We start from the raw sequence: 17192 nt of genomic DNA, 5'->3' as shown, positions 1-17192 counted from the left end.
GTCATGCCAGACTTGAGAAGACAAACAATTTCTCGTGCATTGTTGCTATGTATTTGATCTACCAACACAGCAACGTGTATCAGGATATTTTGACATTTCTTCATCAACTTACTAATGTCTGTCCTGTTTAATCCAGTGGTTTCCTCAAGCAATTCCATGATACAGTTAGGATCATTGCTAAGATTCATTAAATAACAAGCAGCAAGGTAATCTTGGATTTCCTTGTTGGGAGCTGAGTACTGCACTTCGAAGCTGTCAGTAGTCTTATGTAAATCTAAATAAGGGAATGCTGACAGTCCCTCTGCAGGAGGCAAATCCAGTTTCTTACAGCCAGATATTAATTTACTTTGAGCACTTATCTCAAGTGTAAACTTGTCACTAAACACACTTCTCAGAGAAGCCTTGTATATCTCTCTCCAAAAATTTTTAATTTCTTTCTTTAAGGCTGTTTTAGTTAGTGTCACCGAATATTTATCAAAAAGGAACTTAATCTTCCTCATAAATTTCTCTTTATACAGTTGATGGATATTTTTAAATACCTTAGAGAGAGTAATTAGTTTCATGTTTACGTTTTGTGTTTCTCTGGCCCAGCTGTATGTGGTGAAAACCAGATCCCTGGGATTTTTTATGTATTTAAACAAATTTAATGTTTTTACCAGATTTACCAGGTCTTTACTATTTCTGTTCTTTTTTGTTTTTTTCGTTATTTCCTGGTGACTGAGTTGTATAAAGGTTACTACATTCTCGTCAGATATGCCTTGTAATGTAATATACTTCACTTCAATTTGTTGAGAGATAAATGTCCTGAAGTTTTTAACTTTTCCTGATCTTGAAGTACACAAAAAAGTAGTACCAGAAGAGTTTCGAAATTCGTAGAGGAGATTGTTGACGAGAATTTTCGAGTCTGCATTATCTTCATCAAGGTCTTCAACGATAAACAGGAGTTTGCAAACCTTAAGAGTTTCCAGAAGAATTTCAAGGTAATTGTTAAATATGTTTGGCATCAGTTGCTTCAGAAGTTGTTGGACTGAGACAGTTATATGGTCTTTGCACTGTACCTTCAACACAAGATCGTATTTATCCAACTCATTCATCTTTCCCCTGCCGCCCTTTACCCATTCATCCACTATAAAGTTCACTAGAGTGGTCTTGCCGCTGCCAGGAACACCTTCAAGCAAGAGTATTTGAGGTTGACTAGATGGTGTTCTTGTGATCTGGAAAAGGTTGATGACATTGTCAGTATATTCACTCTTACCTTTACATTTTACCTTAACCGAGATATCAACGAAGATTTTGTGAACTTCAAGTTGCAAGTTACTGGTAATAAAAGGCACTGGGTTAACATAACATTCATCTCGTAATTTCTTCTTCAGTTCATAAGCGATGAAATTTAGTGTTTCCGGTACAGAATTTTGCATTATATAGTCTACTGGAAGATTCTTATTCATGATATCTTCCAGGTTAGCATTTATCTTGTTAATCTCCTTATCCACTTGCTGCTGGGCTATACTATATAGCTTTCCTGCTGATTTGAGACCTTTAACCAACAGGTTCTTAAGATTATTTTTCTTCACCTCAAAATCTGCATCAGTAATTTTAAGTATAGCGTGGAAAATAACATTCCTCATGTTACGTATAGCATTGACGCAGTAATTCATATCGTTTCTGCTTTCTCTTCGATCTCTATTTTTTGAATGAGCCACATTTGCATAAGATAGTTTAATGATGATATGTGACAGCAGAGACACATCAAACTCAGAGCCATCTGGACTCTTGTCAATCAACTTCATTTGGTCCTCGTTGAATTTACATATTATACGTTTCGACGCTAAATATACACTTAGCTTCGTAGTAGGAGATTTGTCAGGTGTTCCCCAGAGGAATATGGTATATAAAACACTTCTGGCATGCACTCTAATAGCAAAAATTATAAGCAGTGCGTTCATCTGCTCTTTACTTAGAACATTCATGGTGTCTGAAGATAATAATCTCGTAGTACTGTTTCTGATGGAATTTCTAGAGTTAGTACATGGTAGTTCTTAATCTAACTAGAAGCAGATAGTTCTTCTCAGTATATAGCTTTGATGTGGACCTCTAAGTCCTCTGTTATCAGTCTTGAGGTGTATGTTGTACTCCCATGTACTTTTATCAACTCCCATGTACTCTTATCAACTCCCATGTACTCTCACACAACTCACTGCACAACATAAAGTGTCAGGTGGTGATCTTTCTCTCTCATCTGTAAAATAAAACACACGATTTAGCAGATTAATTATACAAATGATACAGACGAAATATATTCAGTTTAGCAAGTAGCAAAGATACGGATAATCCATATGCAGGGTGTTTCAAGAGAATGTCCTCAGAGTGTCTTCTTCCAGTGAAGTCATTGCTACGGTAGTGATTCTCCTTTTGCTTAGTCGCTCATGACATAAAAATACAGCCCTTTTACGCATCCCCATAAAGAAAAGTCATGGACGGTTCATCATTGTAGAAATACAACGATTTCAAATCTGGTCCATCTTTTTGAAACACCCTGTAATTGTTATAAAGCACCTCAGTAGAATTACTTTATATTATCATATTGAAAATTCAAAATTTCAGATTTGAGGAGGAAGAGAGAGACTTCCTGGGGAAAAAAAATCGAAAATTTTTGGAAAAAATGTTTTCTTATCGAAAAAATAGTGCATAGTTCTGGCTACATTTTGATGCAATCAGCTTGTTTCTATCACATTTCTAAGTAGCTTTTTCCAAAAATGTAAATTTTTTGGTCCTGCAGTCATCAAGAGGATATGATGCCATTTCACATTTTTTTACTCCAAAAACTACGATTTTTATGATTGTTTCCTTCTAAATACACTACTTGGCACCGTCTATGTGGAGCACTTACCAGAACTGTCTCCAGGTAAACTCTCTCCAGGTAAACTCTCTCTCCAGGTAAACTCTCTCCAGGTAAACTCTCTCCAGGTAAACTCTCTCCAGGTCTCCAGTGTGCAGGGCAGTAGCAGCTCAGTCGCCTCTGGGCTGACGACCTGAGAGATGCTGAGACTTGGTGTGCAGTGACTGTTAAGCTGTACACAAAATGTAAATAGAAAAACTCAGGAGTAAGTTATTGACATTTGTAGCCACACTTTTCAAGAACTATTGGACGGATTATTATGATTATTGTACACATTACTGAGGAATGATGGTTCTACAGAATGGCAAAAATGGAATTGCAGTAATAAAACTTCAAGATTTTTTTATTGTGCAGTCTACTGACATTTGTCACATTATTATTTAGACCTTAATCTTTCATCTCATGTCAACTAGAACATTATATATCTTACTAATTCTTTAGAGTGTGGAGAGTTGTAGGCCCTATAGAACAGGGCATTATTTTTTCTATCTATCTTTTAGGCAAAAAGTCTCTACAAACAGTGTTCAAATGCTGCTTAAATCTCATTTAAAGTTAATTGAAATTGGTAAAAGGTTAAAATATATATATATATATATATATATATATATATATATATATATATATATATATATATATATATATATATATAAACACTGATCTCTGGCTGAGGGAGACTAGAACCTACGAACCTTGGAACAAGGTACACAGTGTTTTACCAATCTACCCACACTGGACAATACCTTGGAGTCCAGCTTGCACTAGACTTTGATCCAAGGCAGCCAGCTTTCAGGGAGAAGGCTTACAGCTTTTCATCTCATCCCCTGCATGCATCAGCCTTACTAGAGATATTAACAATGCAAGGAATTCGCAAGAGCAGGCGAAATATACACAAACACTGATCTCTGGCTGAAGGAGACTCGAACCTACGAACCTTGGAACAAGGTATGCAGTGCTTTACCAATCTACCCACACTGGACAATACCTTGGATTAAAGTCTAGTGCAAGCTGGACTCTAAGGTATTGTCCAGTGTGGGTAGATTGGTAAAGCACTGCATACCTTGTTCCAAGGTTTGTAGGTTCGAGTCTCCTTCAGCCAGAGATCAGTGTTGTGTATATTTCGCCTGCTCTTGCGAATTCCTTGTATATATATATATATATATATATATATATATATATATATATATATATATATATATATATATATATATATATATATATATATATATGTATATATATATTTGGTGCCTTATTGTGTGCCCTCCGGAAAAAGGATGGAGGAATTAGGCCCATTGCAGTGGGCAACAGCCTTCGGCACCTAGTGGCCAAGGCTGCAGTAAGAAGGGTGAGTCAAGAGGCTGCTGCAATACTCAAACCAACTCAGCTCGGTTTTGGTGTTCAACAAGGCTGTGGAGCAGCTGCCCAGCAGCATGAGTATATATCAGCAACATGTCCGATGAAAAACTCTTGGTAAAATTGGACTTTACCAATGCTTTCAGCTCAGTCAGAAGGGATGCTGCTCTCCAAGCAGTTTATAGAAACTTTGCTTCCCTCTATCCCTTCATAGAATCGTGTTATAGTGTGACTTCCAAACTATTGTTTGGGGACCATGAAATTAACTCGTGTGCGGGTGTGCAACAGGGATATCCTCTTGCCCCCTTTCTATTCTGTTTGGTCATCAAGGAAGTCACAGAAGCACTCTCCAGCGAGCTCAATATCTGGTTCTTGGATGATGGTACCTTAGCTGGCACAACAGAATCTCTCCTACCTGGAGTTTACCTGGAGAGAGTTCCGGGGGTCAACGCCCCCGCGGCCCGGTCTGAGACAAGGCCTCCTGGTGGATCAGAGCCTGATCAACCAGGCTGTTGCTGCTGGCTGCACGCAAACCAACATACGAGCCACAGCCCGGCTGATCCGGAACTGACTTTAGGTGCTTGTCCAGTGCCAGCTTGAAGACTGCCAGGGGTCTGTTGGTAATCCCCCTTATGTGTGCTGGGAGGCAGTTGAACAGTCTCGGGCCCCTGACACTTATTGTATGGTCTCTTAACGTGCTAGTGACACCCCTGCTTTTCATTGGGGGGATGGTGCATCGTCTGCCAAGTCTTTTGCTTTCGTAGTGGGTGATTTTCGTGTGCAAGTTCGGTACTAGTCCCTCTAGGATTTTCCAGGTGTATATAATCATGTATCTCTCCCTCCTGCGTTCCAGGGAATACAGGTTTAGGAACCTCAAGCGCTCCCAATAATTGAGGTGTTTTATCTCCGTTATGCGCGCCGTGAAAGTTCTCTGTACATTTTCTAGGTCGGCAATTTCACCTGCCTTGAAAGGTGCTGTTAGTGTGCAGCAATATTCCAGCCTAGATAGAACAAGTGACCTGAAGAGTGTCATCATGGGCTTGGCCTCCCTAGTTTTGAAGGTTCTCATTATCCATCCTGTCATTTTTCTAGCAGATGCGATTGATACAATGTTATGGTCCTTGAAGGTGACATCCTCCGACATGATCATTCCCAGGTCTTTGACGTTGGTGTTTCGCTCTATTTTGTGGCCAGAATTTGTTTTGTACTCTGATGAAGATTTAATTTCCTCATGTTTACCATATCTGAGTAATTGAAATTTCTCATCGTTGAACTTCATATTGTTTTCTGCAGCCCACTGAAAGATTTGGTTGATGTCTGCCTGGAGCTTTGCAGTGTCTGCAATGGAAGACACTGTCATGCAGATTCGGGTGTCATCTGCAAAGGAAGACACGGTGCTGTGGCTGACATCCTTGTCTATGTCGGATATAAGGATGAGGAACAAGATGGGAGCGAGTACTGTGCCTTGTGGAACAGAGCTTTTCACCGTAGCTGCCTCGGACTTTACTCTGTTGACGACTACTCTCTGTGTTCTGTTAGTGAGGAAATTATAGATCCATCGACCGACTTTTCCTGTTATTCCTTTAGCACGCATTTTGTGCGCTATTACGCCATGGTCACACTTGTCGAAGGCTTTTGCAAAGTCTGTATATATTACATCTGCATTCTTTTTGTCTTCTAGTGCATTTAGGACCTTGTCGTAGTGGTCCAATAGTTGAGACAGACAGGAGCGACCTGTTCTAAACCCATGTTGCCCTGGGTTGTGTAACTGATGGGTTTCTAGATGCGTGGTGATCTTGCTTCTTAGGACCCTTTCAAAGATTTTTATGATATGGGATGTTAGTGCTATTGGTCTGTAGTTCTTTGCTGTTGCTTTACTGCCCCCTTTGTGGAGTGGGGCTATGTCTGTTGTTTTTAGTAACTGTGGGACGACCCCCGTGTCCATGCTCCCTCTCCATAGGATGGAAAAGGCTCGTGATAGGGGCTTCTTGCAGTTCTTGATGAACACAGAGTTCCATGAGTCTGGCCCTGGGGCAGAGTGCATGGGCATGTCATTTATCGCCTGTTCGAAGTCATTTGGCGTCAGGATAACATCGGATAGGCTTGTGTTAATCAAATTTTGTGGCTCTCTCATAAAAAATTCATTTTGATCTTCGACTCTCAGTCTGGTTAGCGGCTTGCTAAAAACTGAGTCATATTGGGACTTGAGTAGCTCACTCATTTCCTTGCTGTCATCTGTGTAGGACCCATCTTGTTTAAGTAGGGGCCCAATACTGGACGTTGTTCTCGATTTTGATTTGGCATAGGAGAAGAAATACTTTGGGTTTCTTTCGATTTCATTTATGGCTTTTAGTTCTTCCCGCGATTCCTGACTCCTAAAGGATTCTTTTAGCTTAAGTTCGATGCTTGCTATTTCTCTGACCAGTGTCTCCCTACGCATTTCAGATATATTGACCTCTTTTAGCCGCTCTGTTATTCTTTTCCGTCGCCTGTAAAGGGAGCGCCTGTCTCTTTCTGTTTTACATCTACTCTTCCTTTTTCTTAGAGGAATAAGCCTTGTGCATACATCGAGTGCTACCGAGTTAATCTGTTCTAGGCATAAGTTTGGGTCTGTGTTGCTTAGTATATCTTCCCAGCTTATATCGGTTAGGACTTGGTTTACTTGGTCCCACTTTATGTTTTTGTTATTGAAGTTATTCAGAAGAATCAAAGACATGGGAGAAAGCCTGGGTCTATCTTTAAACCCCACCAAATGTGAAATAGTTTCTACCAATCGACATATGATCCAGAATATTAGTGCTGTTCTACCTGGAGCATGAGCCATTGATCCAGCCAATAGCACTCTCCTTGGCGCTCCTCTTGGGTCCAATGCAATTGATCTGATCTTAGAAAAAAACATCTCAGACCTCCGGAAGATGGAAGGCAGGATGAAAGACATTGATACACATGATGCCTTCTACCTACTCACCAGGTGCGTGTCAATCCCAAAACTTACCTACTTTCTGAGATGCTCCCCAGCTTTCACCAGTCCAAAACTCAAGGAATATGACTCTCTCCTTAAGACCATGCTAGAGAGTGTATTGAATCTTTCCCTGGAAGATGGACAGTGGTTGCAAGCCTCACTTCCGGTCAGGCTTGGGGGCCTGGGAGTATGCAGATCCTCCCAGTTTGCTCTACCAGCTTTCCTATTCTCTTCCATAGCATCAAACGAGTTAATAAGACAAATTCTTCCTGATAACCTCAGTGATTCAGCAGGAATACAGGACCCTAACTATGCCAGTGCCATCGCTGAATGGGAGACTCTTGCTGCTCCAGCACCAAACCCTAGTGCAGCACTGGCTCACAAACAGTCAAGCTGGGATGGCCTGATCACTTAAAAGGTGCTTGCCAACATCCTCAGGGCTGTAACATCAGACAGGGAGACAGCCCGTCTCTAGGCTGTGAGCGCACATCACTCTGGGGACTTCCTCCAAACAGTTCCTATATCTGCAATGGGAACGCACCTCGACCCTAAGACCCTCCGTATTGCAGTAGCTTTGCGCCTTGCTGCCCCAATTCACACGGAGTATACGTGTATTTGCGGCGAAGTGCAAGCTGACCAATATGGTCTACATGGTCTTAGCTGTTCCAAAACCAAGGGCTGGCATGCAAGACACAATGAGGTCAATGACATCATAAAGAGAACCCTTGCTATAGGTGGATGCCCAGCTGAGAGGGAGCCCCAATCACTAGCAGCCAACAATACCCACAACCCAGCAAACTGCCCTGACGGGATCACCATCTATCCTTGGAAGAATGGCAAGGTCTTAGTATGGGACTATACATGTGTGTCTACACTGGCTGACACCTATATCCATCACAGTGTTAGGCAACAGGGAGGAGCTGCCGACCACAGGGAGGAGTACAAGATCAGCAAGTACAGGGACATAAGCCAACAGTATCAATTTGTCCCAGTGGAACCAGAGGCCTTGGGATCATGGGGAAAAAAAATGTCACACATTTCCTTAAAGAATTGGTTTCCAGACTCATCGACACCACCAGGGACACAAGGGCAGCCACTTTCATGTTCCAGCACCTCAGCATGGCCATCCAGAGGGAAAATGCTTGCTGCATACTTGGCTCGCATCTGGCTTCGGAGGAGCTGGAGGAAATTCATAATCTTTAACATATTGTACCCTTGTATTCATGTTTGTGTTTTCTGTAAATGTATTCTTTCTATTAATAAATTTTCCCATAGAATATAAAATATAGTGGGTGATAGGAAAAGAAAATATTCAAACAGCTCCGGGGAGAACCTTGAGTTTTCCCTGAGGCACGTTTATTGTCTTCTCTGAGGATAAGGGTCCCCAGTCCAGTTGTAGAGGTGGTACCTCCCTATATTTTTTTGATATATATATATATATATATATATACATATATATATATATATATATATATATATATATATATATATATATATATATATATATATATATATATATATATATATATATATATATATATATATATATAAACAGAACACAGAGAGTAGTCGTCAACAGAGTAAAGTCCGAGGCAGCTACGGTGAAAAGCTCTGTTCCACAAGGCACAGTACTCGCTCCCATCTTGTTCCTCATCCTCATATCCGACATAGACAAGGATGTCAGCAACAGCACCGTGTCTTCCTTTGCAGATGACACCCGAATCTGCATGACAGTGTCTTCCATTGCAGACACTGCAAAGCTCCAGGCGGACATCAACCAAATCTTTCAGTGGGCTGCAGAAAACAATATGAAGTTCAACGATGAGAAATTTCAATTACTAGAAAATGTACAGAGAACTTTCACGGCGCGCATAACGGAGATAAAACACCTCAATTACTGGGAGCGCTTGAGGTTTCTAAACCTGTATTCCCTGGAACGCAGGAGGGAGAGATACATGATTATATACACCTGGAAAATCCTAGAGGGACTAGTACCGAACTTGCACACGAAAATCACTCACTACGAAAGCAAAAGACTTGGCAGACGATGCACCATCCCCCCAATGAAAAGCAGGGGTGTCACTAGCACGTTAAGAGACCATACAATAAGTGTCAGGGGCCCGAGACTGTTCAACTGCCTCCCAGCACACATAAGGGGGATTACCAACAGACCCCTGGCAGTCTTCAAGCTGGCACTGGACAAGCACCTAAAGTCAGTTCCTGATCAGCCGGGCTGTGGCTCGTACGTTGGTTTGCGTGCAGCCAGCAGCAACAGCCTGGTTGATCAGGCGCTGATCCACCAGGAGGCCTGGTCACAGACCGGGCCGCGGGGGCATTGACCCCCGAAACTCTCTCCAGGTAAACTCCAGGTACTTATTTCCTCCATTCACCATCTCATTTCGATGTCCCGCTATACCGACACGGTTCTTATTCCAGCAGGACGAGGTATCCGTTGGTTTGTCCCGGTTTAGAAGTCATGATTCCATAAAACTTCACTATCCTCGGTACGAGAATCACGCGTTCACTCGGACCAGGGCGATCTATTTCACATCCCACATTCTCTTTACTTAATGTTATTATCACTGATTATATTACCATTCACAAGACGATTTAATGTCTCATAATTATTATACACATTAGAGGTCACTCCATTAAGATCTGAGGCCGATGAGCGAGGATTAACTCACGGGTATTTCCCCTGGACACACACCATGGCCGCGCACCAGTCACACCCGGTCGAACCATTATTCACTAATTTTACCACCTTTTTACGGTGGTCTCATAAATCATGTTCCCTCACTCTTCACCAGGAACAGTTACGACACTTCCTATTATGAATTGAGGCCTATATTAATCCTTAGGCCACCGTGAACGCCAATTTCCTGATCCCATGTTTTCACAGCCTCCTCACTGCATTCAAAACACTGCCGCCACCTCGTGCCCCAGTTCGACCTATACCCCCGCACATCTGCGCAGGCGCAGCGGGAACCCAGTTGGTTCCATTCAAAATGCAAATACATTTTGACCCAAATCAACACATTAAACACTTATTAGGCACTATAGCTTCGGAAATTAAATAATTTCCACAAATATTATGGAGCATATTGGTATTAAGGCTAAGTAACTGCATTACAGTTCGTAAATTTAGCATTGTGAATGGTTTTGTCTTGGCACGATAGACAGTTTCTATATTGAGTATCTCAGGCAAACTCATGACTAGTTTAGGATTCATTAAGCAATAGTTTCATTACGTATTTCTATGTTTACAGTCAACTGCTTGAGTGTAAGTGTGAATTGTGGGGAATCACAGATATCGAGGGGAGGTCTAAGTTGTTTTTTATGCGTGTATGATACAAGAGAATAGGTGGTTATCATGTAGTTAGCTGACAGTGGGGTGTGTCAGGAATTTAAGATGTTTTTTAAAGGTAGTTCTGAAAGTGATGGTTGTGTCTGCAGTTCTAGAGTTTTCAGGTAGGATGTTCCAGACTTTATGCCCTTTTATGTGCATTAAATTTTTGTATAGGTTTAGCCGGACATGGGGAATGTCGTAGACATTTTTGTGTGTGGTGTTGTCCCTGTGTATCTTGTCACAGCTATCAAGAAAGTGTTGTAGTTCAGGGTTAATACTGGAATTTATGGTTCTGTAAATGTAGGTTGCAAAGTAGTAAGCGTGGATGATCTTTTCAGTGAGTAAGTTTAGGTCTTTGAAGATAAATTGCCACTTTTGTGGAAATTGGTGTCACGCTGATAGTGCTGTCCTGGTAGACAGTAATGGTGAAGCTGGAGGTGTGGTCCTGGACCTGGAGTTTACCTGGAGAGAGTTCAGGGGGTCAACGCCCCCGCGGCCCGGTCTGTGACCAGGCCTCCTGGTGGATCAGATCATGATCAACCAGGCTGTTGCTGCTGGCTGCACGCAAACCAACGTACGAGCCACAGCCCGGCTGATCAGGAACCAACTTTAGGTGCTTGTCCAGTGCCAGCTTGAAGACTGCCAGGGGTCTGTTGGTAATCCCCCTTACGTATGCTGGGAGGCAGTTGAACAGTCTCGGGCCCCTGATACATATTGTATGGTCTCTTAACGTGCTAGTGACACCCCTGCTTTTCATTGGGGGGATGTTGCATCGTCTGCCAAGTCTTTTGCTTTCGTAGTGAGTGATTTTCGTGTGCAAGTTTGGTACTAGTCCCTCTAGGATTTTCCAGGTGTATATAATCATGTATCTCTCCCGCCTGCATTCCAGGGAATACAGGTTCAGGAACCTCAAGCGCTCCCAGTAATTGAGGTGTTTTATCTCCGTTATGCGCGCCGTGAAGGTTCTCTATACATTTTCTAGGTCAGCAATTTCACCTGCCTTGAAATGTGCTGTTAATGTGCAGCAATATTCCAGCCTAGACAGAACAAGTGACCTGAAGAGTGTCATCATGGGCTTGGCCTCCCTAGTTTTGAAGGTTCTCATTATCCATCCTGTCATTTTTCTAGCAGATGCGATTGATACAATGTTATGGTCCTTGAAGGTGAGATCCTCCGACATGATCACTCCCAGGTCTTTGACGTTGGTGTTTCGCTCTATTTTGTGGCCAGAATTTGTTTTGTACTCTGATGAAGATTTAATTTCCTCGTGTTTACCATATCTGAGTAATTGAAATTTCTCATCGTTGAACTTCATATTGTTTTCTGCAGCCCACTGAAAGATTCAGTTGATGTCCGCCTGGAGCCTTGCAGTGTCTGCAATGGAAGACACTGTCATGCAGATTCGGGTGTCATCTGCAAAGGAAGACACGGTGCTGTGGCTGACATCCTTGTCTATGTCGGATATGAGGATGAGGAACAAGATGGGAGCGAGTACTGTGCCTTGTGGAACAGAGCTTTTCACCATAGCTGCCTCGGACTTTACTCTGTTGACGACTACTCTCTGTGTTCTGTTAGTGAGGAAATTATAGATCCATCGACCGACTTTTCCTGTTATTCCTTTAGCACGCATTTTGTGCGCTATTACGCCATGGTCACACTTGTCGAAGGCTTTTGCAAAGTCTGTATATATTACATCTGCATTCGTTTTGTCTTCTAGTGCATTTAGGACCTTGTCGTAGTGATTCAATAGTTGAGACAGACCGGAGCGACCTGTTCTAAACCCATGTTGCCCTGGGTTGTGTAACTGATGGGTTTCTAGATGGGTGGTGATCTTGCTTCTTAGGACCCTTTCAAAGATTTTTATGATATGGGATGTTAGTGCTATTGGTCTGTAGTTCTTTGCTGTTGCTTTACTGCCCCCTTTGTGGAGTGGGGCTATGTCTGTTGTTTTTAGTAACTGTGGGACGACCCCCTTGTCCATGCTCCCTCTCCATAGGATGGAAAAGGCTCGTGATAGGGGCTTCTTGCAGTTCTTGATGAACACGGAGTTCCATGAGTCTGGCCCTGGGGCAGAGTGCATGGGCATGTCATTTATCACCTGTCCGAAGTCATTTGGCGTCAGCATAACATCAGATAGGCTTGTGTTAACCAAATTTTGTGGCTCTCTCATAAAAAATTCGTTTTGATCTTCGACTCTCAGTCTGGTTAGCGGCTTGCTAAAAACTGAGCCATATTGGGACTTGAGTAGCTCACTCATTTCCTTGCTGTCATCTGTGTAGGACCCATCTTGTTTAAGTAGGGGCCCAATACTGGATGTTGTTCTCGACTTTGATTTGGCATAGGAGAAGAAATACTTTGGGTTTCTTTCGATTTCATTTATGGCTTTTAGTTCTTCCCGCAATTCCTGACTCCTATAAGATTCCTTTAGCTTGAGTTCGATGCTTGCTATTTCTCTGACCAGTGTCTCCCTACGCATTTCAGATATATTGACCTCTTTTAGTCGCTCTGTTATTCTTTTCCGTCGCCTGTAAAGGGAGCGCCTGTCTCTTTCTATTTTACATCTACTCCTCCTTTTTCTTAGAGGAATAAGCCTTGTGCATACATCGAGTGCCACCAAGTTAATCTCTTCTAGGCATACGTTGGGGTCTGTGTTGCTTAGTATATCTTCCCAGCTTATATCGGTTAGGACTTGGTTTACTTGGTCCCACTTTATGTTTTTGTTATTGAAGTTTAATTTGGTGAATGCTCCCTCGTGACTAGTCTCATTATGTCGGTCTGGGGCTCCACGCATACATGTCTGAACCTCAATTATGTTGTGATCTGAGTATATTGTTTTTGATATGGTGACATTTCTTATCAGATCATCATTGTTAGTGAAGATGAGGTCTAGAGTATTTTCCAGTCTAGTAGGCTCTATTATTTGCTGGTTTAAATTGAATTTTGTGCAGAGATTTAAAAGCTCGTGTGAGTGTGAGTTTTCATCAGAGCTGCCTCCTGGTGTTATTACTGCAACAATATTATTTGCTATATTCCTCCATTTTAGGTGCCTTAAGTTGAAATCCCCCAGGAGCAAGAGGTTGGGTGCAGGAGCTGGAAGATTTTCCAGACAGTGGTCAATTTTTAACAGCTGTTCCTGGAATTGCTGGGATGTTGCATCCGGAGGCTTGTAGACTACCACAATGACTAGGTTTTGGTTCTCGACCTTTACTGCTAAAACTTCTACTACATCATTTGAGGCATTTAGCAGTTCTGTGCAAACAAGTGACTCTGCAATGTACAGGCCAACCCCCTCCTTTTACCTGTTCACTCTCTCACATCTGTATAGGTTGTAACCTGGGATCCATTTTTCGTTGTCCAAGTGATCCTTTATGTGGGTCTCAGTGAAAGCCGCGAACATTGCCTTTGCCTCTGCAAGCAGTCCACGGATGAAAGGTATTTTGTTGTTTGTTGCTGGCTTTAGACCCTGTATATTTGCAAAGAAGAATGTCATCGGACTGGTGGTATTGTTGGTACTGGGGGGGGATTTTTTTTCCGGCATTAGTATCTGTATCTGTTGGTTTGGAGTGGAGGCCTTCGACTGTGGTTCCACTCCAGGAATGACTGGATTTGGTGTACGATTTCTGCCATTTCCTGCCAGTTTTTTCTCCTTCCTGGCGCTAAAAACCTCTCCCTCTTGAGTGGCTGTGGCTACCCAGGTTTTCCCATGGCCTGGAGACAGTAATGGTGAGGATGGAGGTGCTGTCCAGGTAGTCAGTAAATATAGGCAGGAGGGAATGCATATTAATAACCTCGAGGGAGACAGGAGCTGTAATGGGGAAACAAATGTAGTCAAGGACAAGATAAAACCAATATTGCGAATTAGTAATACCACAGGAGATAGCAAACAAGGGGACTTCACTAGCATTAGTGAGGATACATTACCAAAAACAACTGGTGAGACCCCCATTGTTAGTGCTAGTGAGGATATGAAAGAGACAGGTAAACATGCACCAACAGGGAATACAGTCACAGAAACCCAAGGCAAACAGAAACCAAGCCTGTGCACATACTATGCACTTGGTATCTGCTGGCATGGGAAATCTGGAAAAACAGATGGGACGCGCAACTTTGACCACCCTAGAAAATGCCGTACCCATATGACAACAGGAAAATGCAAACTCCCTTCCTGTAAGCTTTTTCACCCTGAAATGTGTACCTCTTCAGTACAGGAAAGACTGTGCTATAACTTAAATTGCCAGGCACACCATCTAAAGGGGACAAAAAGATACAAAACATCCAGGCCATGGGAAAACCTGGGTAGCCACAGCCACTCAAGAGGGAGAGGTTTTTTAGCGCCAGGAAGGAGAAAAAACTGGCAGGAAATGGCAGAAATCGTACACCAAATCCAGTCATTCCTGGAGTTGAACCACAGTCGATGGCCTCCACTCCAAACCAACAGATGCAGATACTAATGCCGGAAAAAAAAGTCTCCCCCAGTACCACCAATACCACCAGTCCGATGACATTCTTCTTTGCAAATATATAGGGTCTTAAGCCAGCAACGAACAACAAAATACCTTACATCCGTGGACTGCTTGCAGAAGCAAATGCAATGTTCGTGGCTTTCACAGAGACCCACATAAAGGATCACTTGGACAATGAAATATGGATCCCAGGGAACAACCTATACAGATGCGACAGAGTGAACAGGCAAAAGGGGAAGTTGGCCTGTATATCGCAGAGTCACTTGTTTGCACAGAACTGCTTAATGCCTCACTAACAATGATGATCTGATACGAAATGTCACCATATCAAAAACAATATACTCAGATCACAACATAATCGAGGTTCAGACATGTATGCGTGGAGCCCCAGACCAAAATAATGAGATTAGTCACGAGGGAGCCTTCACCAAATTCAACTTCAATAACAAGAACATAAAGTGGGACCAAGTAAACCAAGTCCTAACAGATATAAGCTGGGAAGATAGACTAAGCAACACAGACCCCAACTTATGCCTAGAACAGATTAACTCGGTGGCACTCGATGTATGCTCAAGGGTTATTCCTTTAAGAAAAAGGAGGAGTAGATGTAAAACAGAAAGAGACAGGCGCTCCCTTTACAGGAGACGGAAAAGAATAATAGAGCGGCTAAAAGAGGCCAATATATCTGAAATGCGTAGGGAGTCACTGGTCAGAGAAATAGCAAACATCGAACTTAAGATAAAGGAATCTTATAGGAGTCAGGAATCGCGAGAAGAACTAAAAGCCATAAATGAAATCGAAAGAAACCCAAAGTATTTCTTATCCTATGCCAAATCAAAGTCGAGAACAATGTCCAGTATTGGGCCCCTACTTAAACAAGATGGGTCCTACACAGATGACAGCAAGGAAATGAGTGAGCTACTCAAGTCCCAATATGGCTCAGTTTTTAGCAAGCCGCTAACCAGACTGAGAGTAGAAGATCAAAATTAATTTTTTATGAGAGAGCCACAGAATTTGGTTAACACAAGCCTATCTGATGTTATCCTGACGCCAAATAACTTCGAACAGGCAATAAATGACATGCCCATGCACTCTGTCCCAGGGCCAGACTCATGGAACTCCGTGTTCATCAAGAACTGCAAGAAGCCCCTTTCACGAGCTTTTACCATCCTATGGAGAGGGAGCATGGACACGGGGGTCGTCCTACAGTTACTAAAAACAACAGACATAACTCCACTCCACAAAGGGGGCAGTAAAGCAATAGCAAAGAACTACAGACCGATAGCACTAACATCCCATATCATAAAAATCTTTGAAAAGGTCCTAAGAAGCAAGATCGCAACCCATCTAGAAACCCATCAATTACACAACCCAGGGCAACATGGATTTAGAACAGGTCGCTCCTGTCTGTCTCAATTATTGGATCACTACCACAAGACTCTAGATGCACTAGAAGACAAAAAGAATGCAGATGTAATATATACAGACTTTGCAAAAACCTTCGACAAGTGTGACCATGGTGTAATAGCACACAAAATGAATCCTAAAGGAATAACAGGAAAAGTTGGTAGATGGATCTATAATTTATTCACAAACAGAACACAAAGAGCAGTAGTCAACAGAGTAAAGTCCGAGGCGGCTACGGTGAAAAGCTCTGTTCCACAAGGCACAGTACTCGCTCCCATCTTGTTTCTCATCCTCATATCTGACATAGACAAGAATGTCAACCACAGCACCGTGTCTTCCTTTGCAGATGACACCCAAATCTGCATGACAGTGTCTTCCATTGCAGACACTGCAAGGCTCCAGGCGGACATCAGCCAAATCTTTCAATGGGCTGCAAAAACAATATGAAGTTCAACGATGAGAAATTTCAATTACTCAGATATGGTAAACACGAGGAAATTAAATCTTCATCAGAGTACAAAACAAATTCTGGCCACAAAATAGAGCGAAACACCAACGTCAAAGACCTGGGAGTGATTATTTCCGAGGATCTCACCTTCAAGGACCATAACACTGTATCAATCGCAGCTGCTAGAAAAATGACAGGATGGATAATGAGAACCTTCAAAACTAGAGATGCCAAGCCCGTGATGACACTCTTCAGGTCACTTGTTCTATCTAGGCCAGAATATTGCTGCACATTAACAGCACCTTTCAAGGCAG

The 17192-nt window shown here is 42.4% G+C and overlaps 2 protein-coding genes across 5 annotated transcripts in view; one reads left to right on the top strand and one right to left on the bottom strand.

Moving 5' to 3' along the window:
• The window catches only part of LOC128694212 (uncharacterized), a 233316-nt gene that overhangs the window by 79484 nt on the left and 136640 nt on the right, over positions 1–17192 (top strand). The gene's annotated exons all lie outside the window — the stretch shown is intronic.
• The window catches only part of LOC128705363 (uncharacterized), a 77024-nt gene that overhangs the window by 52686 nt on the left and 7146 nt on the right, over positions 1–17192 (bottom strand). For all 4 annotated transcript variants that reach the window (XM_070093798.1, XM_070093795.1, XM_070093796.1 and 1 more), the window contains 2 exons: positions 2891–3071; positions 1–2239 (listed from right to left, as the gene is read on the bottom strand). The exon at positions 1–2239 is cut by the window's left edge and continues 309 nt beyond it. In XM_070093798.1, the coding sequence (XP_069949899.1) occupies positions 1–1970 (1970 nt within the window). In that variant the 5' untranslated portion in view covers positions 1971–2239; positions 2891–3071. The remainder of the gene's footprint in view (positions 2240–2890; positions 3072–17192) is intronic.

The sequence above is a fragment of the Cherax quadricarinatus genome, chromosome 43 (genome assembly GCF_038502225.1).
Source record: "Cherax quadricarinatus isolate ZL_2023a chromosome 43, ASM3850222v1, whole genome shotgun sequence".
Taxonomy (NCBI): Eukaryota; Metazoa; Arthropoda; class Malacostraca; order Decapoda; family Parastacidae; genus Cherax; species Cherax quadricarinatus.
Note: the sequence above shows the minus strand (reverse complement) of the source record. Positions and strands in the feature narration are given on the sequence as shown.